Source organism: Vanessa tameamea, chromosome 20 (assembly GCF_037043105.1).
Source record: "Vanessa tameamea isolate UH-Manoa-2023 chromosome 20, ilVanTame1 primary haplotype, whole genome shotgun sequence".
Taxonomy (NCBI): Eukaryota; Metazoa; Arthropoda; class Insecta; order Lepidoptera; family Nymphalidae; genus Vanessa; species Vanessa tameamea.
In genome coordinates this window covers 989,015-1,016,581 of record NC_087328.1, presented here as the reverse complement: position 1 = coordinate 1,016,581, position 27,567 = coordinate 989,015, and the positions used below count along the sequence as shown (strand labels likewise).

At 33.7% G+C, this 27,567-nt stretch overlaps 2 protein-coding genes across 2 annotated transcripts; both read left to right on the top strand.

Moving 5' to 3' along the window:
* The first annotated feature begins 4,411 nt into the window (after positions 1 to 4,411).
* LOC113403829 (Bardet-Biedl syndrome 5 protein homolog) lies at positions 4,412 to 11,846 on the top strand. The gene is made up of 7 exons (XM_026644447.2): positions 4,412 to 4,514; positions 5,294 to 5,442; positions 6,718 to 6,895; positions 7,671 to 7,761; positions 9,854 to 10,000; positions 10,484 to 10,675; positions 11,626 to 11,846. Exons 1-7 carry the CDS (start codon positions 4,441 to 4,443, stop codon positions 11,842 to 11,844), a joined length of 1,050 nt encoding a protein of 349 aa, XP_026500232.1. The 5' UTR covers positions 4,412 to 4,440; the 3' UTR covers positions 11,845 to 11,846.
* A 1,859-nt stretch (positions 11,847 to 13,705) lies between these two features.
* On the top strand, positions 13,706 to 23,976 carry LOC113403827 (uncharacterized). Its single transcript, XM_026644443.2, has 10 exons — positions 13,706 to 13,876; positions 14,792 to 14,986; positions 15,776 to 15,929; positions 17,233 to 17,402; positions 17,849 to 17,915; positions 18,362 to 18,484; positions 20,246 to 20,377; positions 21,076 to 21,254; positions 22,104 to 22,679; positions 22,942 to 23,976. Exons 1-10 carry the CDS (start codon positions 13,841 to 13,843, stop codon positions 23,278 to 23,280), a joined length of 1,971 nt encoding a protein of 656 aa, XP_026500228.2. The 5' UTR covers positions 13,706 to 13,840; the 3' UTR covers positions 23,281 to 23,976.
* The last annotated feature ends 3,591 nt before the right edge of the window (positions 23,977 to 27,567 follow it).

Here is a 27,567-nt window from a genome sequence, read left to right as displayed (position 1 = left end):
ATAACTAGTACCCAACCCGGAATTTTCATGTGCTTAATTTGTATTAATAATTCATCTCGTGCTCGGCGGTGAAGGAAAACATCGTGAGGAAACCTGCATGTGTCTAATTTCAACGAAATTCTGCCACATGTGTAATCCACCAACCCGTGGTGGAATATGCTCCAAACCTTCTCCCCAAAGGAAGAGGAGGCCTTAGCCCAGCAGTGGGAAATTTACAGGCTGTTAATGTAAAAACCCAACCCGGCTTCATACTGATACAATAAGGGTCTATGTCAAACTTTTAGATGGATTTAAATTGGCATATAAAAAACTGGGTTATAGTAAAAAAATATAATTATATATATGTAACAACTCAATTTATGAATACTAAAATCAAATCAAATCATTACAGTAATATGGTTTTTTTATTACAAGAAATGTTCATCATCGGTCAATCACCATCCACTGCTGGACTTAGAGCTCTCCCGGGGAGTGCCAAATCTCCCTGGTCTCCTTCTTGCACTCCAAATCGAGTCCAGATTTTTCAGCTCTTTTAAAGAATATACTGGTTATGCTTTTTTAGGACTCATTCATAGTCCAATTTTACCAATTAACCGTAACGTTTGTTTTACGAATGATTAATGGATTGGGGGACCATTAAAATACGAGGATCTATTACTATATCTTTTTCTATAGATACAATGAAAATATATCTTACTAATATAATAAATACTAAAGATTGGGTAGACGGATGTTTGTTATCCAACCACGCTAGAACGGCTAAACGGAATTGAATGAAATTTGTCACAAGAATAGATTATGTTCTGGAATATGACATACACTTATATCCCGAAAAATTTATCTAATTCCTTCATATCTCATACGGTGTCAAAGCCGTTTTATAATATTAGTTAACGTTACAGTTCTTTATGTAAATATCTATTGTAATAACTGAATTTCTGAATAAGTAATAAATACATTTTCCGTTGTTTATTTTCCTCGAGATTCGATGAAAAGAAAATGCCAAATATAACCGAAAATAATTCGTTCAAATCAAGTCTTCACTTTGAAAAAAAAAACAAATTACGTACATAATTTTTTTTTTATGTTATAGGGGGCAAACTATCATAAGGCTCACCTGATGGAAAGTGATTACCACCGCCCATGGACAACACCAGGGGGGTTGCAGATGCGTTGCCGGCCTTTCAGTAAGGAAAAAAAATTGCGATGTAAACAAAATCAAAATATTCTTTATTCAAGTAAGCTCAAAAATATTCATCTCATAGTGTTATATTAAATTTAAAGCTTCCGTTCCGTTAAAACTACCGTTCGGAAAGTAGATACTACCGAGACTACTAACAATACAATGACAATTGTACTCTATGACGAAACTTTCTCAATTGGCTCGGAATGTTCTATGTCATTTTTCGTTTTAGTATTCTTTGTTCTATTGGTCTATTGGAGTAACTATTGTCTATTGGAAAATGGTCACCACTGCCTATACACATTGGTACTTTAAAAAATATTAATTAGTCATAATACTAATGCGCCATTAACATTATTAACTACGATTACATGTCTCTTATAGATACACCTGTAGATACACTGGCTCACTCAGCCTTCAAACCGGAACACAACAATATTAAGTATAACTGTTTAGCGGTAGAATATATCTATGGCTAGTTTCTACTCACGCGGGCTTGCACAAAGCTCTGCCAGCAGTAAAGTGTCAAATAACCACCAAGTAATTGATACGATGGGCTTCCCATCGGACTATCAGAGAGAGAATGCGGAGTTCATCTCTTTCAGCAAACCTATTTCTTATATCTCCTAAGGTATCAGCTAGTCTTCATTAAGAACAATCATCATGACCGAATCCGTTATTGCAAATATATTTATATTCTACTAGTTGTCGCCTGCGGCTTCGCTCGCGTTTTATTGGTTGGTTGTCACGTGTCAAAAAATGTCCTTGGAGTTCAAGTTAGCTCCATACTAAATTTCGTCAAATTCGGTTCATTGGTCTGGCAGTGAAAGAGCGACTGACAGACAGAGCTACTTTCACATTTATAACATTAGTATTGATTCCAATGAAAATGGGAAAAAAGGTAAACAAACCTTAGATTTACGTTTTTCATGCGATTTGCTAATAACTCAGCTTTTCTTTGCACATCTAAGAGTTTATGATGAATATATCTGTATTTTTAATACAACACTATTCGAATTAACAACTTATTTCCATTTTAATTTTACTTCCGAAATATCGATAACAGTTTCGTTGACGTTCAAAACACCATTTTATTGGAAGTCCATAGCGAATATCATAGATTAATCAAGCGCTCGACCAATGATATCGTGTCGATTTGCTGTCAAATGTTGTTTATTTGGCTGTTTCCTGTTATGGTTGGAAAAGAGTATATTCATTTCTACAGATATAGGATATAAATAAGTAGTACTAAATCCGACTTCACACTGATACAATAAGGATCTATATAAAACTTTTATATGGGTTTAAATGCCTTGTTATATAAGAACTGATTTAAACGAAGTTTTATTTTTATTTTTTTATAATTATTTAGTAACAAGCTACAAACAAATAAGGATCGTTTCACACATTCTTAATACAAAGTGCTATTATTAATCATTATATGCTGCATATAATTAATTTAATATCTATAGAAATATACTTTCAAGTAATGCATTTTTACATGAAATTACGATTGATTACACCTGAGTGTAATTTATATACACTTAAAGCCATTAAAAACGTGAACCACATTTAACGATCGTTTTAATGGTAAACATTAAGTTGATGGAGTTCGTAACATAAAAGCTTTAAGCAACATATATTAAACCGGCCATATTGACTTTTTTAATAAAATTTGTTGATTTTTGAAAATTTTAAAATAGGCATGTATAATGTAAGAAAAATTAACTACGTCTTACATCGTCAAGGCGCCACCAAACTTGGATAGTAAAATGTTCCTTGTTCCTGTATTACCATTGGCTCACTGACCACAATACTGTAAAAGTAAAAAAAACAACATAACAACATACTGAGTTGATCTTTGCTAGTAGAATATGTGGTACCTAAACAAATGATTTCATTAATTTATTTTATTAATTAATTTCCGAATATTTCATACTGTTAATAATATTGGTCTAATTACTAAAATTTTAATAATAATAGATTGAATTAAATACTTCGTTAGTAATTAATTAATAATGCCCAAAGAACAGACAACGTCAGAACAATTTTCATTTCCCTTAAATGTCAAAATACGATAAATTTTATTAAAACTTAAACGACAAAGGAGACAAATCTGATAAAATTGGGCTTTTAAGATGTTTTCGACGATTAGTAACTTGTCGTTTACACTTAACCACTTTTAAAATTGACAGCACTGCCATAACGAAGTTATTGGCGCTAAGCGAACGGCCATCTTGCCTGTTTACGCGCGAAAAACCACAGATAAATATTTTCGATTGTCATTTTTAAAGGTCATCAAAAACATTTGTCGACAGCAACATTTGAAATAAAAAATAAACAAAGATTCATACATGAGCATCATTTTTTAATAAGTCCTCCATAAAATATTAAAAATAATCAATTTTCATAATTTTGTTCAATGCACATAGCAATATCTGTGTTGTGAGTTCTTTTTATGGACAGAGACAAAAAAGGTACACACACTCCACGATGCATATACGAGGGTAAAAAGTAAGTATGACTATAATTAAATAATATTTATATTAATAATTAAATTGTTAAGTTATAATAAATTAAAAATAATTTATTATAACTTTAATAATATATTATAATATGTGATTTACAAAGTGAATCTTTATCTAGTATGAGTTTTATATAGGTAGCCGTTTTTATAAAATTATTTATAGTCTGTTAAAAAATAAACTTTCACATTACTATTTGCAGTAATTTCCGGTTTATTTGATTCGATTATTCATAATTCATCACAGTTTGTTTCTCGGTTCAATTAATCTCTATTTTTATATATTTTCTCAAGAAGACATTCATCCTTTGATTTTGGTCGCTCTTATAACCATCTCAAACACAAAACGAAATGAATATGCTCATTGAGCAAAAACTGCTGAAACACAAAATGCGTCATTCGTGTTATGGTACTTAAAAAGTGGCCAAAACGTTACCAAATAATGTATAATCATTGGAGGAATTCGCGATAGCAGACCACAAATCGTTGAATTAAATAAAACCATGTATATAAATGTATGTTGTTAACACGTATAATGAATTTTTGTAGACGTAACGAATAAATAAAATAATGTTGTTTATCTTTCTAACAATCAAGTTGTCATTTTAAAACAAGCTGTAGACTGAAGCGCTTTAATGTGACAGCGCTGTATTTGCTTTATTATCCAACTACGCGTTTCCATAGATACAAAAATAAAAACACTGAAGCCGATATCCTTTATGAAACACAATATATGTATAAAATGTCGAAAGCTAAAAAAGGCGTTGTGTGGGAAGACCGTGAAGTGTTATTTGATCTACCTTTTGAGTGAGATATTGTTTATTTCCTATGAGCTCTGCCTGTGGTTTCCTTTGTGTGGACTTTGTATGGAGATTGAAAATGTTGTTTTTTTTTTTTGTTTTTCTTCTGACGTCTATTTACGCAAGACACAAAATATTCTGCCAGTGTCACTTACAATAAAATATAGATCTATGCACATTCAAATATTATCAGCGTGCACTAATGTGAGTGACACTCGCGCTTCTAAGATTCTTAGTGTGCACGTGATAAGTCAGAGTAAAGACAAAAAATACACTATAAAAATTTCAATTTATTTTTTCTTAACTCAAAATAACGAGCCTTTAAATATCACACTACTGGACTTAGCCCTTCATTTGAAAAAACGTCTAATAGACGTCTAAGACTGAATTTATATTAAATTAAAAAGATTTTGTGGTTAATTTTACGTCCATATATAAGCTATCAAATCACCTTAAAAAATATCTTCAATACATGTCATCATCCTCATCCTCATCCCAATTTAATTTGGGGTCGGCGCAGCACATCTTCTTCTTCCATACTTCTCTGCCTGACGAAATCTCACAAGTAATATTCTTTCCGGCCATATCGCCTTTCACACGATCCATCCAGTTCTTCTTCTTAACTTCTCAGTTATCGGTGCCAATAACTTCAATACATCTACAGTGTATTAAACAATATTAGCTAAATTCAAAACTATTTGCACCTTCAGTTGCAAAACTCGATACACATGCTAAGTAGCATAATATAAGTTAAACAAAAACTTGTAATGAGATAATTATTTTCAGTTTTCTAAAACTTCGAGCTGGAGAGAAGGTATTTGACAGAATAGAACCGATAGAAGATACGAAGGGAAACAGTGGCATGAAAGGAAGACTTGTGGTCACGAATTTGAGGATTATCTGGCATTCTCTGGGTTCTCCCCGGATTAACCTGTGTAATTATATTTAATTCAGTACTTTATCATAAACTATTTGAGGACGTGGCTTCGCTAGTTTTTTGGGGTTCATCGTCTCGTGTTGGTTCAACGGTTTGGCCGTTTAAGAGACAATAACAAAAACAGATAGACAGACGCATTTATAATATTTTATACATATAAGTACAATATAATAAAATACAATCAATAACATTCAATGAGGAGACGTGATTTATGTAATGTCTAACTGAAAAACTACTAACCCAACATACCTGAATATTCAACGCATTTTAGACATTTTAATCTAAGTAATACTTAAAGGTTAATATTATTATACTAGCGACCCGCCCCAACTTCGCACGGGTGCAATGCTGATACTAAATATACTACAGAATGTCTTACAACGTTCATAGTTCAGTCATTAGACAATACAAACCATTATGTTCCTGCGTTTTAAATCTGTAATATCTTCGTTTAAATTCATTTGAAATATGAAATAATATCACGTGACTACTTTACGCGCCAGACATAGCTTTCGTGATTATACCTTTTCTTTAATATAAATTTAACTGTTCTTACTTGGATGTTCTCTTTAAGTAATAATTATTTTTTTATTCAAAACATTCAGTTTTATTTCTGATACCTATAAAGTGTTCAATAAATTTATGGTTTAAATTGAGGTTGTACGTTGAATGAAATGAATTTCAATGGAAAATCCTGAGATATTCATTCAATTTAAATTGCATTGACTGCGTTTTGAATACCCAAATTCAGTGACAGATTTCTATGTAGACTGTTCTTGGCAAATCTTCTTTAGTACCAATTTGTAGTCAGTTGAATATCATACAAAATACCGTTCATTAATGTATAGGTACACTCACGAAGTTGAAATTATCAGCCTGCATTAGTATGAGTAAAGCTCGTACGTACAAGATGTCTTAGTGTGCGTGGCATGACTTATGTCAGAATGAAGACAACGAAAAATGTATAATATAATGGGCACACCGATAATTTAACATTGTTTGGGCGTCATTGTGACTGCAAATATTGATTATTATCTATATGTCTAGATGGACTTTAGTAAAGTGTGACGTTTGACGAGTGTCAAGCGTAGCTGTTACGCACAGCAAGAATAAAGTGGTCCCGTTTCTGTTTGCGTTTCTGTAGTGCGATATATGAAAATACTTTAAGGCTACAAAATATGTCTAAGTAATAAGTAAATAATTAGAAATACCGTCCGTACTAAGTTCTAATGCTTCTCTGCGAATTTTTCAGTCGATTTTATTTTGTTTCCAGCCATTGGTCTCAACTGTTTTCTATCAACAAACACAAAGATCGTCAACTCCGGTCTGAGAGGCACAACACAGGCGTTGTACGTGTTAGCTGGCTACAGAACAAATAAATACGAATTTGTATTCACTAACCTGTCTCCGAACTGTGTGAGGCATTACACGTCCGTTGTTGGTGTTCATAAGTAAGTAAAAAAATACGTGTGTGTGTGTGTGTGTGTCACTTTTGTCATTCGTTGAGTCAGCTCAACGAATGACAAAAGTGTCACGATAGAATAAAGATACACTGCACTTAAAATCAGCTTAATATTTTCGCGCCAAAAGAAGTCTCATTTTAAAAATCTAGACTGTTTTTTGTTTTTAGTGATGTATATAATATACGTGTTAATTTTAATAATAACAGTACGCTGAAATTATATGAATGATATAAATTATTTTATAGTTTCTTGGTCTGTGTCGTCTGCTTTCCTAAGCCATTCCTCTGATTAAGTTTAAAACTTTGTACAGTTGATTGTGTCAATATTTCTGGTTCAGTACCATCATAATTAATCATAAGTGGTACACAAAAATCGGATATTATTTTAATGAAAAAAAATAAAATTGAAGGCTTTTTTGGCTATTATACCGCTCCGTTTTTCATGTGTTCGTCCTGCGTTATAAATGATTTAAAAATTAGTACAGCTATTTGAACAACTAAATTACTTACCGATGGTAGGTTACCTCCATTGACTCAAAATAATACCAAAAAATAATTATTACAGTTTATAACGGGACAATTACACGAACACAAACTAAAGTAGCACGTCAGACTTCGGACACGCTTGGCGTCCGGCTTGCGGTATCAAGTCTTCTCCAAATCTGTATAAATATGACATTTAAGTTACTTTTGGTCACATTTGACAAGAAAACAGACCATAATTTACTTGTCTTTTGACTGCAATGGTCTTGTTTTTTTTTCAGATCATACGCAGTGTCAAGATTGTATCGCGATCTGAAACTAAGAGGAGCATTTATACATAATAAACAATTACGAGTATTGCCACTTGAAAAGGTAATTTAAATTTATTAATAGTTTATTCAGTTTATTCCTATATGGATCAGAGTTGGGTTGGGAGTTGGGCTACAAAAGGGATAACTGAAAGACAATTGCATGTGGCGGAGATGGGAATGTTGAGAGGAATGTGTGGTGATACGCGAATGGATAGAGCAAGGAATGAGTACATAAGAGGACGTTTGAAAGTGGCACCAGTTACCAAGAAGCTATGAGGAAGCCGGCTGTTATAGTATGGGAATGTTATGCGGATGAATGAAGACCATGTTGTGAGGAAGGTCTTGAGCATGGATGTAGATGGATATAGAGGTAGGGGACGACCAAAGAAACGATGGACGGATCGTGTGAAAGACGATAACGTCAGACAGAGAAATATGGAGAAGAAGGCATGCTGCGCCGACCTCAAATAAAATTGGGATAAGGACAGTAGGACGATAATAGTTTATTCAGTGAGACCGACTAAAAGAGGTGTGCCCTCGGCTTCGTGCACGTTTGAATTTAACAAAAAACTTATTGTTGTAGTCCAAGTTATTATAGCCCTTGTTACATCAGCTACATGCACATAAAATATCTAAAGTCTTATTTCGAAGAGCTCCAGCCTTACATGTGCAGAAAATTAAAGAGGATTCTTGATTACAATTTAGTAAATTGTTACGATTTAACAAAAAATTAATTTTAGAGTGCAGAAAGAAGTTACTGGGCGGACAGAAAAAACTAATGTAAAACGTCCGCACAGAAGTCGTCAGTTTACAATTAAATTAAATGAAACCAAAACCTGTCATAGGTTTCGAAATTTGTAGAAAACTGTTGAATAAACGCGAAGTTTCAACCGCAACCGCGTGCGATCCATTAGTATATAAGCGTACAGAGAAATCAATTAAATATACGTAATTAACTTTCTTTAGCAATTATCAGTAAGACATTCTACAACCAGAAGTAGAAAAGAAATAGATTTTTTTTTAAAAGTGAGTTTATTTACTCTACATTGAAGCACTAGCATAACGAAATTAGTTAAGTCTAAAGGTAAAAATCAAATCATCTTGGCTTAATTCTCCGTTCATGCTCAATTCAGGTACACTACTTTTTTAGTTGGTCTTAATATTTAACACACAATAATGTATAAAACCAACAGATGTTAAGAATACCTGTTAAAAAATATATATATTTCATCATTGTCGCTAATGATGTGTTATATTTGACCCTACTTCCTCTACATATCTATAGTAACCCCTCCATTTCCGTCGCATTAGCGAAAATATCCCACCAAAATCAAATTGCCGCCAACCAATAGTACAGTAAAATGTTACAATAAAACAGATTACGTCCATAGAAATTGTGCCAAAAAAAATACTAATTTTTTTAAGGGAATATTTTTTTGTAAATTATGATAAATTCGAATATATATTATAGATTTAATTGGTGTTCGGAATTTGTACAAGCTCGTCTATGTGATGCCCTTACCTGTGTACTTACCACTTTATTCCACTTTATACTGTTGAAAAGTAACAGCGGTTTCGAATCTGGCTATGGATACGGATATATGAATATTTTTATAACGATTTCGGTTACGAAATTATATCGGATTATCCGATCGTTTCAAATACTTTCGATTGCATTATTTAGAAATTGTCAAAGAAAAAAATCACAAGATTTTAATTTCAATTTATTTATAGGCTATTATTCAGTATTAGGTATAATCGCAGAAAAAAGAAACGAATAGATTTAAAATATCTAATATAATACAAAAATAATATAATACTTATTTTTTTTTATCGCTTTCGGTTACGTAGTTCCATAACATCTCTGTTAATTAGTACGATCTTATAAAGAATAATTAGTATTAGATTGGCTTCCTATGGCCTTCAACACAAAATTAGGAGCGTGTCGCGGGTTCACCTGTAAGTGTGGACCAATGGATCAAGTCCGTAACTTCAAAAGTCCGCGTTATTGCAGACCCTTGAAAGCAATCTTTACAGCGCCAATCTCAATATGACCAGTGACCAGTGATCAAACTGTCCAATACAGGTAGCATTTGTCTGGTTTGCCAAATATAAAATTTAGCAATATATAATCGTCTTGTTTTTTTTTTAAGATTAGCCTCAACGAGTCTGGTATTTGGAACCTTTCAAGCGAATCTGGTAACTTGGGAACGATGATAGTGAGCAATGTACGGATCGTCTGGTACGCAGACATTAACGACGCATTTAACATATCGATGCCGTATATAACTATTGAAAGTGTAAGTCTACAAATACATCTTATTAAGTATTTTTCGAAGCGAAACTTCTTTGGCCATCATTCGATGACCGATAGATGGACCAGGATTAAAAGTAGATTTTTAAAAATGAATACGTCCGGTTAAGGTAAAGCCTCATTGTGCCATATTGAAATGTAAGCCCCTTTCGAGAGTAGCTGATGATAATTTTATCTCAATTCTACTGCAGTAATCAGGTAAATAACCCAACGCTGTTTGGAACAACTGTTTCGGCAAAGTGTTCGTGTGGGGACAGAAAATTATCGACAATACGAGGATTTGTTACTGAAGTACCCCACGGCTGGGCTAAGGGGATATATTTTAGATAGTATAATATCACGTTAAGACCTGAATCAAGCCTCGCGAAGCATATAATATAAAATAAAGATTTTTACCTTTTATGTGCACATAAAATCGGTTGAAATTAATTACAAAATGTATTAATAAAATCTTAAAATTCAATACCAGATCGCAATCCGAGATTCAAAATTCGGCGAAGCATTGGTCATAGTAATCCGAGCTACATCTGGTGGTTATGTGCTGGGCTTCCGAGCTGATCCGAAAGAGAAACTTCGACCATTACTCACTGAGCTTCAGACCTTACATCAAGCATACACTGAAAGACCGGTGTTTGGTGTTGAAATGAACTGGGGAACTGAGGTAATTTGAAAAGTTACTAAAACTGATCTGACTCGGTCATGTAACAGTTTCTGACATTTCGTAATTTTGTATTCCGTAATAACAAATAACTCAATTGACAACAGTCGAAATGGATTTCGTTGTTACAGAGTAGATTATCAGCTATTATCATATTCTGATTGAAGACTTAAAAGATTAAAGATTTACTTGGTGGTAGGGCTATGTGCTAGCCCGTCTAGGTAGGTAACACCCACTCATCAGATATTCTACCGCGAAACAGCAATACTAAGTATTGTTGTGTTCCGGTTTAAAGGGCGAGTGACCCAGTGTAAATACAGGCAGACGGGACGTAACATCTTAGTTCCCAAGGTTCGTGGCGCATTGGTCTTCATATCTTACAGCGTCATTGTCTATGGGCGGTGGTGACCACTTACCATCCGGCGGCCCTTTTGCCCGTTCGCCTAACCAAAAAAAAAAACGAATCAAATCCAAAATTTCTCCCTCATCTCTAGGATTTTTTGCATTGTTTGCTTAATATAGAAATTTGTACTAGAGATTTTTGTCTTAAATTAACCAATTATATCCTGAATTTTATTTACTTCCGTCTGTAGTCTCTCTATAATTGTCTGCAAAACATGATCGTCTCAATTTGATCAAATATATAGCGAATCAATGAGGAGACATTAAACAATGAGCTCACAACAGCATACTTATGATCAATTAAGATTCATCACAATGGCGCACTGATAAAGCTTATTAACCGACAGAGCTTATTAACATAAGTGTACACACAATATATGTATAAACAATGAAATTTAAAAAGAACTCAATATTTTGTAAATTAAACTTCGCATAACAATTACACTCATTTAAAGAAAAACATTGTCATTTATTTTTTCATTGAAGCTGAAAACCTTCAAGTAAGAGGTTTTAACGAACTGTGTCATGTTTTTTATTTTTTATTTGTCAAGGTGGCCAAACCGTCTCATGATTTCATAGAAGAGTTGGAAGAGATCGGCGAACCTCGCGGTGAAATGGGACCGAGTTTGTATTTGGCATCACAACAAGCGCATTCCAGAGAAGATTCGGAAATTCAACCTGTATATAACTCGTACTTAGGCTTAGCAATTGAGCCCTTGAAAGATGGTTTTACGTTAAAAAGCCTCTTTGAAGTTCAAACTTCATCTTAAACTTAACATGACAGATGTAAGAAATGTTAACTCAACGCTTTAAAATATAAACAATGAATTTGAAAATGTTTTTGTTTATTTTCCAACTATTTATAGAAGTATAGGTATATGTTTGTTTTATGCACCATCATTTAAATTATTTACATTTTGATATTGCGTCTCTCTCTTATGAGTGATTTAGAAAAGGAAAGCAATGATACAAGTTCATAAATAATCATTCATAAGAGGATTTAAATCCCTGCGTGTTACATCAACGTTTTAATGTTTTATGAAGAGTCTCTTTGTTATGAAGTTTAAAAGAGATCTATTCGCCCGTCTATGATACGATGCAATCAGCAGCTCAGCATATTTCGTGATAACGAGATACAATTATTGATATATTTTAAGTTATTATTAAATTGTGTAATATTGCATTTGGCAAAAGCTGAAGAGAAAATAAGCTAAATGAAGATTAGGTTACAGCAAATGATTTTTATAATCAGCGCGATCTGAAGACCCCAGATTTGTTAACCAACCATAAAAATAGACTCAGGAATTGACATTGCTATAATCAGTATTATTTTATATCATGATAAACTCATTATATTCGTAATTAAATGGAAAATATTATGAGAACATAGTCATACATAATATTACTTCTCATATCCACCATTCGTTTCACATTGACTAAATCTATAGAAAATTAATGGTTTATTTCATGATTTATATGAAAATTGAACTAAGGCTCTATTTAACCCATCCACAGCTATTAAAACAAAAAAAAAAAAATAGTTCTTTATCATTTTTTAATTTAATTTTGATACTATAATGTATTAGTAAAGTAATAAATTAATGAAGTTATTAAATTAAAAAAGGGTTCTTTTAATTTAAATGTTAATATTATTATAATACAAATTTAATTTACTTGTGCATGTATCTATTGGTTGCTAATAGATGTCTCGGAATAAAACTCTCATCAAACTAAATTATGACATTTTTTTGACAAAAATATTAATTAAAAAAAGATATAAAATAAATATAGAATAAAAGATATCGATAACGTAAGGAAGTTTAAAGAAATACTATAAGGCGAAAGATAAGCGCTATTGCGTTGCGGGCACGATAATAGCGGATACCAAAGAAGACAGGTTCGACGCGGGGAAGGAATATAGCGGTCTACTGAGGCGGCCGCGGGTCGACTGATGCTCCGCTGTCCGTTGATTCGCCTTTTTTTGCGCGTCACAAACTGGATACAATAGTGGAATCAAGACGGCCAGTTTGCATCGCTCGCAGCCTGACGATATATGGTCACCACATATCCAATTTTTTTGACAATAATATGACATTTGAAATCAGTTGACATATGAAAATAGTGATTTGAAGTAATTATTTTTCAGTCGACTGTCGACATATATTTCTAACTACAATTTATCTACTGTAAATTTTATGTTCCGTTTAAACATATTCATAAAATCTTTATATGTTTTTTGTTTTTATTAATAAATACTGATTATTATTTGTATTTTTTTTATTTATGATTAATTAAAAAAATACATTTATTAGTAAGTTATTTGTTCTTCATAATTTATATTATTAATTATCTTTTTTCACATGGTGTACAATCTTACATTTATTATGAATATAAAAATTATTAACAATATATCAAAAAAAAAAAAAAAAGTATATATATTTGAATCCCATTATTCATCGCAGTTTTACTATTAATCGATAACATTAAAGATGCACCACTAGCACTGCTGTCAGTTGCTGGCGTTGCTGCATACTAACTGTAACTGTCACTGTTTAGTGTTTACTTACGAATTACGATCGACAAACTTGTTGTGACTTGTTGATTTGGGTTTTAATTTTGAAAAATATATTAAATTTTATAATATTTTACAAGTTTGACATATTATAAATTTTTGTATGGCCATGTTAAGTGCTATATAATGAAATTGTGTAATTAAACATTTTTAAACATTTTTTGTGATATTTACTCGAAATATTTAATGATAGCATGGATAAAGAAAATAACAAAAGCGCTGCAGGACTTGTAAGTGAATGTGTTACTCTATAACTTACGATAACTTAACAGTTTCCCTAGAATTGACTCATGTAGTCAATTGCTTGTAAATGTGTTTTTAAACATGTATTCTTTCATTCCAATGGCAGAAGGAGTAAAGAATACACAAACGGCTTTGATTAATATTTCTTTATTTTCAATACAACACTAATTCATTACCTCTTTTTGTTTGCAAAGCAGGCAAACTCTTCCCACCGATGTACCACTGGATGGACCACTTCTCTCTGCCACACATCACAGTCCTTAGACACAAGTCTTAGCTCAGTAACTACAGTTTTGCATATAAATTAAAAAACATTTACAAACCCTTATATGTTAATAAATTATCTCTTCAGATTACCCTCTTATATCTTTTTAACAATATATTTTCTATTGTTATATATAGCCTATTCCAATCAAAGTAGGAATAATAGTAGTACATAGGTATAAAGATGAACAAACCTTAGATATACATATTTCAAGCAATTTATTAATAGCTCAGCTATAATGTGATTTTAAATAATATGGTTTTCGTCTATGTTTAAAACAACATTTAATTCCCAAATCCATAAAGAATATCATGGATTCAACCAACAATAATAAGGTCAATCCAAGGTTTACCAATGATATCACATCAATTTGCTGTTGAATTATGTTATTGCACTCTTATAGTTGAACTACACTATACACAGACATTTGTCTTCATTCATATATCAGATCTTTAATTTGTATATGTGAATTTAATGTTTCTGCATGTTTTTATTATGAAAGAGTATTACAACTTGAGTTTTATAATTTAATAAATTAAGATATATAGTGTTCATATGCACTATAAATGTGATTTTATTAAATTAAAAAGATTAAATTAATCTTTTTTAATACATTAAATACTCTAAAATATTTCAGAGACGCTCAGCGATTGCTGAAAGATTACGCCTAAGGGATGAATGGTCAGCTTTAAAAGGGACAAGCAACGAACCAATTTTAAAACAAAACAACAAGAATGTCCTTACTAAAAAGCAGCATAATTTAATAATTTCATTCCCAAAGAAGAATGGACCAACTAGTAAACAGATTACAAAAATCAATGAAAAAACGAATGTAAGTTAAACATTTATGTTTTGACTAGCTGCTCATAGTGACTTCTCTAAGTATGAATTATGCAAAACTAAGCATTTATACAGCGCACGCAATGGAAGCTCTAAGAAGGCAATATTTTTCACTGATACTCCATTCCTATTAGTCGTAAAATTAAAATTATGAAACATATATATACTATAGCCTTGCTTGATAAAAGTGTTATCAAACATTGAATTATATTTTCAAATTGGAGCAGCAGTTCTTGAGAATAGTATGTTTCAATGAACAAACATTATTCAGTTTTATAACATTAGTATAGATTATAAATACCACATCAAACAATAATAGGGTATACATTTTTTTTATCTCAGTCTATCATATATTTAATACAAAAACAGGCATTTTAATAATGTAAATTTTAAAGCAACTATTTTTTTAATCATTTTATACTAAAACCTTTTCCAAAACAAGGTGCACCTTTTTTATGTTTTACAACAAAAAATTTACTTGACTAGTTGCCCCATAAGCAGCTTGACTCTTATTAATTATGATATAGATAGGAAACCTGCCTATATTAGTTTATCTAAGAATATTTTGCTTCTACCCTTACACATGGTAAAAATTGCTTTTTACTAATATGACTGTATATTTAAATAAAATTATATGTAAGATTGTTTTTCTTTCGTCTAGGTATACAAAAAAGTATTTTATTATTATTACTTCACCACTTTTTAGTCTATTTTACTAACTTTACATATAGCAATAAGTTTTTAACAAAAGCATTTATTAATATTATAATGTTTTTTACAGTTTGCAGTTTCTGAAGTACTTCGTGGAATAGTGGTCCTTGTGGACGTAGGATCGGAGCCTAAAGCGTTACCCCTTAGGGCTGCGCTTACAGCTCTCGGTGCTTCCGTGGTACCAACATGGAGTCCTCTCGTTACACATCTAGTTTGGTCTCAGGGTATGAAACTTATGTTTTTATATAAATAAGCATAAAGGTATCTTTTAAATGTAAATATTATGATAACGCTTGTCAAATGTCTAATTAACTAGTTTGGTCCGCTATCAAAACTGAAAATAATTGTGAGTGTGTTGACTTATCACTGAAAATAACTACCTCTTTATAAGTTAATAAGGCTATTTGCGAAATACCACGATCCAAATCAAAACTAACGACCTAATTTTTATTTAAGCCTAAAAAAGCTGCTATCTAAAAATTTGAATATGTACCTTTCTTGCAATTTATAAAAAAATACGTAAAACCAATAAAATATATTTTAATTCCTTAGCATTCTTTACCCATTCACTCAATAATTTTCTGCTCACTAGTGTAACTAAAATGTCATGTCAATTCAAGGTCAAAGTTGTTTATTTATCTTTTCTCCTATTCCCATTGGAATAGAGTATACAGTTCTTATATCAACCTTGAAATCATTAGAAAGTAAACTTATGTTATATTGATAATGGAATATATTATCAATAAACATGCTCAAGGACTTTATTATGAATGTAATATTAATTCATTTGCTATAAGATACACACATAAACATAATTTATAAAACTTTATAGAACGCAAAACTTCAACTCCCATTTTACCCCCTTAAGAAGTGAATTAGTAGCCTATGTCCTTCCACAGGACTGAAACTATCCTCATACCAAATCTCATCTAAATAGGTTCAGCGGTTTAAGTTTGAATAGGTAACAGTTAACAGATTAGTAAAAAGGAGTAAAATTTTCTATGTCTAAATCTCATTGTTTTTGATTGGTTAGTATCTATACTATAAAGTATGAGACAGTATACCAGAAGGCTGTATTAGAGTAGGCCCTTTGCCAGAGGACTCTATAGTAATAAGCAGTAAATAGTAACTAAACAAGACTAAGACCTCAATAGTAATCAAATTAAACAATAACAAGTCAATTCGTTTTAATATCTGCGAAGGCAGTGTTATCGTTAACAGGGAAATTTTCCATTATTTAGAGTAACAATATATTTTTATCATTTTAAACAAGCAGAGAAACTAACAATGAGACTTTATGTCCCCTTGTCCCCGTAGTTACTCTGGCTCACTCCCGACCCCGACATAACACTAAGTTCTAATAGGTACTCAGACGGGCAAGCGGTCACCAGTGCCTACAGACATTGGCGCCGTAAATATTAATCATTCCATACATAACTCCAATGCGCCACCGACATTGGGCGCCGAGTGAGCCGGCGTGGCTCACTCGCACGCACACAACAAATGACCGAGTCGCGGTGTCGGCAGGCGGCGCGCGCGGCGTGCGGGCGCGCGCGCGCTCGCTGGCGTGCGCGCTGGTGTCGCCGCTGTGGGTGGAGGCGTGCGCGGCGGCGCGGCGGCGCCTGCCCGAGCGCGTGTTCCCCGCGCCCGCGCGCGCCTCCGACCCGCCCTCGCCCGCCGCGCTGCGCCGCCTGCTGGTGAGCCTCGCCTGTGACGTCACTGTACTCGATGCTTCCTTATCGTTATTATACAAAATTTATGACCGAACTACGAAAATAATTTTCAACTTTTATCTGTGTCGACTGATTACGGTAATATGTATAATTATGGAGTTCGTAGTTTTATTATATTTGTATTTATATAGACAAAAGATGTTAAAATCAGTTAAATATTATTTTCAGTTGTCATGTATAATTTGAAGGTAAACTTGGTCTGAACTTAAAATTTTCAGGAAAGTAAGGATAGCTTAGGCGCCAAAAATGTACATTTTAAAAATAAGATTTAAACTTAAAAGCTTAAATCCCATGCCCATGTAGACACGATATTTAGATTCCAAATTAGTTTAAGAGTACAATTATATTTATTTGAAGTTCAAATTGTATTAACGTTTACGATTTATGAATATCTACTTTTTTATTTACAGAGAAAAGCCGAACAAGAAAACATATCGTTGCAGAATCTCTTATCAGACAGTGTCGAGAGTGACAAAGGTATTTTTACTAACGTTTTAGGACTTACTTAAATAATTGTTTATGTATATTTTTATATATTACCAAGAAAAAAATAATATAATTCACCCATTGACGCCTTAGTGAGAACATATTTGAATGAGCTATTAAAAAATTTAAAGCTCATGTCAAAAAAACATTGATAAATAAGGCATATTACTCAAGATTATGTTAAAGATCAAAGACTACTGAGTATCTTGCCGGTTGTTCTCGGCAGAATCTACTTTCCGAACCGGTGGTAGCTTTAAATTGAATTCAACGCTGTTACGTGATTCAAAAGTGCTTTTATTATGATTATGATTACGTACTTGAATAATGAATATTTTGTAATATAAAGTATCAAAATTGAAATACTCAAATGTTCCAGTAACGAGACCGATCGTCTTCCAAACTACTTGTTATGTTGAGATTCGTTGACGCTAAAACAGGGAAACCAGCCCGTCTGCGGATGTCCAGTGAAACGGAACACGATACGACAGACACCGCAGACACGTCGCACGACACGTCGCCGGATAAATCCCTTGACAGATCCGACAGAACTGTCTCTCCAGGTACTTTCATTTCAATTATATTTATTTTTTATTATTGTACCCTGTATACCATAGATGGACAGGTTCGACATTGAATTGGCGAATATCAATGGTAGAGCGCTTGATTATGATTTTGTTTATCAGGACATTGGAAGTAAAATTAAAGTGGATATAAGTAGTTAAGTGGTACAGGGTTGTATTAAATAAATATTGGACAACATCACATACATCACTCTGATCCCAATGTGAGTAGCTAAAGCACTTGTGTTATGGAAAATCAGAAGTAACGACGGTACCACAAACACCCAGACCCAGGACGACATAGAAAACTAATGAACTTTTTCTACATCGACTCGGCCGGGAATCGAACCCGGGACCTCGGAGTGGCGTACATGAAAGGTGTAGACAATTCTCGACCATGGAGGTCGTCAAATGTATTATAAATAAAGATATATTAATTAGTACCTGTCACTACATAACAACGTAGTTATTAGCGGATTGCATGTGTGACTGCAGGAGGTTGTCTTTATTCTTGTGTCGATTGAAATAGACATTAGTTTTACCCGCGTTTGACGTCACAGCTCCGCCCCCGCGTGTAGTGTGATGAACGTTCATATAACAAACGACTTCATGGTTGATAACACGCCTCGGGAACGAAGCGTTTTACTCCAGGCCGTTTTAAATATAAATACGGTGTTAACTCCATGTAACGTCAGTCGATTTAACGACAAACACTCTAAATCGTCGAAATCACTCGACTTTGGTTGGTTCAGCTTGTCTTCCATACAATGATACTCTATATAGCGTCGTCCACTCTCGAAAACGACACATTAAATAATAAAAGTTTAGGTTTAGTCGCCATAATTAGTAAAAACTGCGCAGATTATCCTAGCCCGTAATAAACTGTCGGCATCACACATACCGAACTTTCTAAGGAATCAGTTCTTAAGTTTACAAATTGTGATTGCTTGCACGCATAAAGAAGTTCTAGAAGCAGCAAAATTATTTAAAAAAAAAACTTTTTTTATCACCAAGATGCCTCAATATCGCACCGATATGGATAAGTAAAAAATAAAACAATATTACTGGGGCAGCAAAAGACGTCAGACGAAAATAACAGACTATACGCAATCGCGTTCAAATTAGAATTGTTGTATTTAATTACTAACTTTAGTTGGAAATAAACTTTGTCTTTTTCTAATAGAGATTTTTGTTCGCTCCATTTAACGACAACTCATTATAACGTCCAAATACATACAGTCCCTTGAGTGTCCTTATATAGAGTTGACACTGTAATTTATCACTAACACGAATATCAGGCAAAAATAGTCCTTACTGTTTGAATTTCTTTCGCCGGTTCTTATATCTGAGGTGTGTCTTTCCGAACCCGTGGTTGAATTTTGACAATCAATACGAAAGTGTAATACTTCTATGTCGAATTTTGAATTTGAATAATATGTAACAACTTTACTCGGTTGTAGGGCTTTATTCCCGTTTGGGTGCCATCCATCAGTTATTCTTTCTCCAAACAGCAATACTTCGTATTGTAATCTGGACACGAGGGACATAACATCTTAGTTCCCAAGATTATAAGCGCATGCTATAAAGGCGTGATTAATATTCCTTACAGTATCAATGTCCATGGACAGGTGATCCATTTGCCAGTCCACCTTCACACATGGCTGCTGAGTTCACCCAGTGTAAAATAAGTTTATGTCTGTATAAATAAACATTAACATTTTCCTTTATTATTGTTTTTATAGACTGTACAATGATTTTCAGATCCTGAAACCCGTGTGAACACGGCTGCTCGTAGGGCGCTGCCCGCCTCGCTGACGCCGCAGAGGCCGACTAAGTCCAAGAGGAAGCTGTTCACTCAGAAGGAGGCAGACGTCAACAGTGACGACGAATCAGGTAGTATCTGCTGGATCTCGATGTCACCGCCCAACTGTGACAGCAGTTACATCTCGCACGAAGTAACTTGGCAACTCTTTACTTTGTCGCACCGCTAAAAATTGAGCAAATGCGTTCCCTTCCTCTGATGATCTGGATTCCTTCAAACGAGGCGTGAGGAGGCCTCTTCCGGGCCGAAATGAGGGCGGCTAGTGCAGTTCTTCGTGAAAGTAGTGGCCGTCTTCGTGTTTGGACTCCACTAGCACTTACCACCAGGTGGAGTGGAGCTACTACGAGGACAATATAAAAAAAAACGTCGTGAATTCACCACCAACTTTGGGAGTTAAGATGTTATCCCTTAATATGAATCAACCGACCTTTAACTGAACTAGTATATAACTAATATATCTCTACATAGTATAAAACAAAGTCGTCCCGCTGGACGCTTACATTTTTTAAACTACACAAACGATTTTAATGCGGTTTTCAACGATAGACAGAGAGTTTAAGTCAAGTTTTATATGAGTAATACATGCTTATTATAGCGGAGTACATTTCAAAATTCTTAGCCGGAGTTCGTTCTTCTATATAAAAGTTGTATATAGACCCTAATTGTACCCGTGTGAAGCCGGGACCCGTAGCTAGTATGTGATTTAAATTAAATAGAGATTTTTTTTTAACATTTTCAATTTATAACTTTTGAATATATTTCTATATAGAAAAAGAAGATACGCCAATCGCGACGAAAAAAACACCCCCCAAACTGACGCAGCGAGGGAGGAGGGAGCTCGCTCACGCCGAACGGATAGCGCGCAGGCTCGTGGGCTCCGCTCCAACGAAACACGCGAACATAAACAAATTTATTGCAAGAAATCAGAATGACAGATCGCCTAGAATCGTAAGTATTACGCCTACCATATTTATTTATTACTTTAGAGTTACACAACCAGAATAAAATCAGAACATACATTAAAATCAGAGTTGCATAACCATCGATAGTTTACCTCGAAAACTATTCAGGATATCGATAGTACTATCGCTAGTATCGATAGCTGAGCAACACTATTGGTAGCAGCGATACTATTGATACTATCGATAGTTTTGGACTATCGATAGTTTAGGTTAAAAGTAATGGTTTTTGCAATACTATCGATAGTGTTGCTCATGGGGAGCTATCGTTACTATCGATAGTATTCACACGTGACAATGATATCGATAGACTATCAATACTATCGGTAACATCTTAACTATCTATAGTCTATCGATAGTGGACTATCGATATAGAACGCTAATTAAAATTACGGACTTACACGAGTACGAGTTAAAAAAATATATATATATACTACTATATATATATATTTTTTTTATATAATATATATATACTCAGCGGGATATATATATATATATATATATATATATATAGATATATATATATATATATATATATATATATATATATATATATATATATATATATATATATATATATATATATATCCCGCTGAGTTTCTTTCGCCGGTTCTTCTCAGGTCCGAGGTGCTAAATTCCGAACCGGTGGTAGATTTTTGACAATCAATAAGCAAGTGTAAACACTTCTATATTGAATAAAGATTTTTGACTTTGACTTTGATTACATTCCTAAGCATGTGTCTTGCTCATTATTATAATATCAATAAATAAATAAAAAAAGCAACACGAAAACTCAATGTTGCTAGTAAAATACCAGAGCTCTCTATTGTAATTTCAGGTATTAACTGGTATGTCTAGAAAAGAACGTCACGAGATATGGGAGGCAATAAAACAGTTGAACGGCAAAGTTCAAAATCACGTTAACAAGAAGACAACCCACGTGCTAATGGGGTCCTGTAACGCGTCCTCAGCAGAAATACCCGTGACAAACAGACGGATACACGCGACGAGACGAAATGATAAAATTACCATGTGTCAAAAATGCAACACGCCGGAAGAAATCCTCTCGCAAATGTTCCTCAATAACGTAACCGTTCAGCGTCCAACTGAAACAAGTTTTGCTGACGTTTTGTGTACTTGCAACAATATATCTGGTGTTGCGAACATTTCAAATCCAAATATGGCCGAAGATATCGCGAACATGTCGCAATACGAACGGGATAATGGGAACATTTTGACAAGTTCAATGGAGATTTTGGTTAAAAAAGACAAACCTAGAACAGTAAACGCGTTGTTGGGCGCTGCGAGGGGCTGCCGGGTGCTGGTCGCGCAGTGGGCGAGGGATTCCGTGAAGGCGAAGCGATGGTTGCACCATTTCGGTTACGAAGTTCCACATCTGATGAAGATATCCCAGGTTTGTGCTTTTTTTTAAATTATTTTAGACTTAGATGACGTAACTATTCTCGATCAGAGGTTAAAAATCTTGAATTTCAATCCAACTATGATCCGGATTCAGATTCTAAATCGGGCAAGAATCAGTGACTTAATTCATAAAAGAAACAAGTTGCATAAAAATCAATCAAAAAGAAAAATTAAAATTCATAATTATATATAAGTTTAATAATTTTAACATCTTTATATATTCATACAAGTGTGTATGTATTCAAACCCGACAGAAGGCGCGTATCGAGAGGGCAGCTCTTGGCAAAATGCATTCCGAGTACGCGTACGACATATTTAACGGTATGCGAGTACGTGTATCCGAGAATGCGGAACAAAAAGAACCGGTGAACCAACTCTTGACACTCTGTGGCGCGATCACGCAGGACAACCGAAACGGCGCGAAAAAACAAAATGGCGGAAACGTCACAGCTGACTTTGACGTTACAATAGGGCGGGAAAGTGGGCAAGTTTGTTCGAAGTGGGTTTTCGATAGTGTCGCAGCGGCTAGGATGAGGACTACGAGGCGATATGTTAATAAAGACATACCGACTGATGTACTTACATTAAGTTAGAGATAATTGATGGTATTTTCTTGATTTGTAACTTATTTATCTGCAATTTGTGGGAACTATTTCATGAAAGGGGACGGAAGTGTGTAACAGGAAGAGAAGCGCGCCTATTCTATTTGGGCAAATAGCGCACGCGGTTCTACCGTTGGCCGTCAGCTGGTACCAACCCAGTGGTGGGATGTAAGGAATGGCTAATATTAATGTTACTTATTACGGGAGACGTCAGATGATATACATCATACGCGACTAGTCTAAGGAAGATTTTTACGGTCTAAAGCGTGACGCATGCTGTAATTCCTTTACAAGGCAGGAACAGTGGTTCCTTAATATGTGGTATGAATGACTTGGTGGCAGGGCTTTGTGCAAGCCCGTCTGGGTAGGTGCCACCCACTCATCAGATATTCTACCGCTAAACAGCAGTACTCAGTCTTGTTGTGTTCCGGTTTGAAGGGTGAGTGAGCCAGTGTAACTACAGGAACAAGGGACATAACATCTTAGTTCCCAAAGTTAGTTAGTTATGGGCGGTGTAAGGAAGAGGTGGTGACCACTTGCCATCGGGTGGCCCACCTACCCATCCGCCTACTTATATCATTAAAGAAAATGTATTTCATTGTAAATGAAATATAATATCATGATATAACACTGCACGGAATGGCAGGACACCATTGAAGTGTTTTTTTGACATGACATTAGGAATATTTGAGATATAGTTGAAATTTTAATTTATTCTTATTTATTTTATTATATATAAGTGTTTATATGCTGAATGTAATTTACTATTAAATTAAATGCTATAATTATAATTCTTAGTGTTGTTTTTTTCGTATCCATTCGATTTCCTTTATCCTGTACATAGCTTAGATCTTTTAACGCAACGCGTTTTGATCCGGTTTTCATCGAAATAAAGAATTCATTCGAGAGGAAGGTTTGTGTGTATGCTAAATGTACATATATTATAATATAAAAATGCCGAGAATTTCTACTTTTCTAGCTGGAAAAAAACAATTAGTTTTCTAAGGCACATAGCAGATAGCGTTGCGTTTTATTTGAAAATTTTCGAACATTTTTGGTAGCCGTAGTAAAAGTGTATACTTGACTCCTCAAAAGAATTACCCATATGCACAGCTGTCAGGTAACGTAACAGAGGTAACAAGATTATGATGATTATGAAGATATGATGAAGAAGTGAGTCCTCCAGTACAACCAATCGTAATAATTTGTTTTTTTTTTTTTATCAACATCGTCGTGCAATAGTGTTTCACTGCCGGACATGGGACGGTCTCAATATTCACCAATCCCTGTTGTCCTACAGACCCAATTCCGATCCATGAATAAACTCAAACTCAAATTCCTTTATTCAATATAGAAGCATTGCACTTATTGATTGTCAAATTAAACACTACCACAGGTTCAATAAAAGTATTAATAAAAGGTGTTTTTTTTTGTAAAAATCAACATTTATTAAAAAAAAAATTAACTCTTAATTACTTTGACGTTAAGTTTTAAAATCTCAAAAAAGTCTTAATATTTATTCATTTTAAACATACACAGATTCTCTTTCACGCAGTTAAATCTTATAATTAGAAAACGAACATCGTTAAATATCATACTTATTCTGAATAACTTTACTATTTTCTAGTATAATTCTAGTATCCAATCATTGCCCATAATAACAGATTTGTTGCATAATTAAATAATGTAACAGACTTATAAATATATTTACTTCTAAAATAAGCTTTTTAAAAAAAATCAGAGCGTCAGCAGCTTTGTCCGACGATCTGTTTTTGATTTTTGTTACATTGCCACCGAACAATACTCTTGTTTTCGACAACTTGTCTCGTCTCGAATCTCGACCTGAACGTCCCTGGACTCGAGACTACTAAAATTACAAGACGTCCCAAGAGTTAGGGTCTACACAGAACAGAATTTGCTGAAATTTGGTATGAAGCAAACTTAAACCTCAAGTAAGGATATGTTACTTTTTATATCTTTAACCTGCCACCCGTAACTCGAAGACGAAAACTAGTTTAACATATGTTTCAAGTAATTTAATATAAAGAAAATAGAAACATAACAGTAACGGAGGGATCGGATTTATGATGAAAAAATTAGGGGGGCGGTGACAAAAAAAAACTCTTTACTTTATCGAAAATGCTTTTCTTATCTTTCAATATATAAATAATAGAAAAAAATGAATGACACTTTTTATTTATATAACATTTAATATGGCGACATTTTATGGTATCCGGCACTGGCGGATAGGCTGAGATTTATGTATTATTTTTTTTCTTAAATCCCGCAGCTGGGCAAACAAGTCTTTTAATAAGGATACGTTTTAGAATTTATTACACTACTGATTATTGAAAATATATGTGACATAATTAAATTCATTTCAGACTTTCCTTAAGATATTTTCCACAGCCGTGAAGGACGAGATAATTACAAAGACAATCAAAATATATTTCATTCATTAGGCTTTTACAAGGACTTTTGAGCCGTCAATTTACAGAACTATACTAAAACTAAGGCTAAGATTCGGAATATAGATTCTACTGAAAAGAATTTGCAAGTAGCTCAGTAGTTACTCTGCGCAAATCCATAATGAACATCATAGACTATTCAAGCTCTCGGTCAATGATATCGCATCAATTTAATGTCAAATGTTGTTTAATTTGCTTTTGGTGGTTGGAATAGACTATAATTTATCTCACCTATGTTTCTTCACAATCGGATGAATGGTAAAGCAGCTCAAAGAGGACAATATATAGAAGATAAAATGTATAAGAAATAACGAGACGAGCGTTAAATTCTCACCTGCAACACCTTATAGAGTATCCGAATGTGGCGTCCGTCATACGCATTGGCATGCGGACGGACTAATTATTAACAATAACCACCCAGGAACTACAAGTATATTTTAAAAAGGAACGTCCCTTGTGGCCGTTTTTAAACTCCTTTCAATTTGAATATCAGTGCATACTATTACAGTCGGCGGAATAATAACAGATAAATGGGTGGTACCCAAAAGAGCCTACCAGCCTTTCCTGCCCATCCTTATTTACGTTTGAATAATAATGTAAAGGAAAATAATATATAGCATAGACAATCATTTTTAGGATAATTCCTAAAACTAACTACTAAAACCTTTTATTTTTTTCTTTTTTTAATAAGGCTATATTACCAAGTAATAACGGCTGGAAAATCTTTAAGAGAAATAATTCATCTATTCTTTATTTAAATGTCGGAAATTACAAAACTTAAAACTTATTTTTCACTTCAATGCGCCTTGATGTCAATTCTAAATTCCTTGTCAGTCTGTAAATATCCTACTGCAAAGTAAGGCTTCTATGTTTTGAGGAAGATTAGAGCTTACACCGTCCTGCATCAGTGTAGATCCATACACATTTGCCAGCGTATTTTTTGGCAGATTTCTCCACCTCACCACCGAGAACAGCTCGAATTCAGCACCTAAATACTCATTATTATGACCGGATTGGAACAATTCATCTGAGGTAAAGTTAGACAGTTTCTACTGATTCATATCGATCATAATCAGCTTGTAAACCAAACTGAATTAGACTCTATTCAAGCATAATTTAATTACAAAAATCACAAACAAACTTTCGCGTAAGTACATCATATTAATAAATTTAAGGAATGTTTACGTCATGCACACGTCATTATTACATTTTACATAAACATGTGTAATTATTCATCGAATTATCATATACAATTGTTTAGCTAAATATAGATCAATGTGGCATTCAAGCTCTGTATCTTAAGGCGTTAATCGACGGTTAAGGGGCGGCTGTTTTACAATATAAAAACTATTAACTGTCATGATTTATATTCCATTACAAATGCCTTCTTAGTATTTTATTTATTAGTGAAAATGTACGCCGCCTATGGTATTTTGCTGGTACTAAGATATTATCACAGTTGTTAATAGGTTTTTTATTATAATGTAGTTGTCTACAGACGTGTTGTCTGTGCCTTTGATGTATCTTATCCTTAGTTAATATATTATCTATGTGTCTTTATCTTGGTGGTAGTGTTTTGTGCAAGCCAGTGTAGGTAGTGACACCCTCATTAGTTATTCTACCTCAAAACAGCAATAGTTAGTGTTGTAACTACACTGTAGTAATTTAATACAGACAGAAAGGACATAAAATCAAAATTATTCAAGTAGTCTCATAAAAACACTTTTGAATCGTCGTGTTACACTGTTGAATTAAATTTAAAGCTACCAACGTGCACTGATTCGTAAAGTATATTCTACTGAGAAGAACT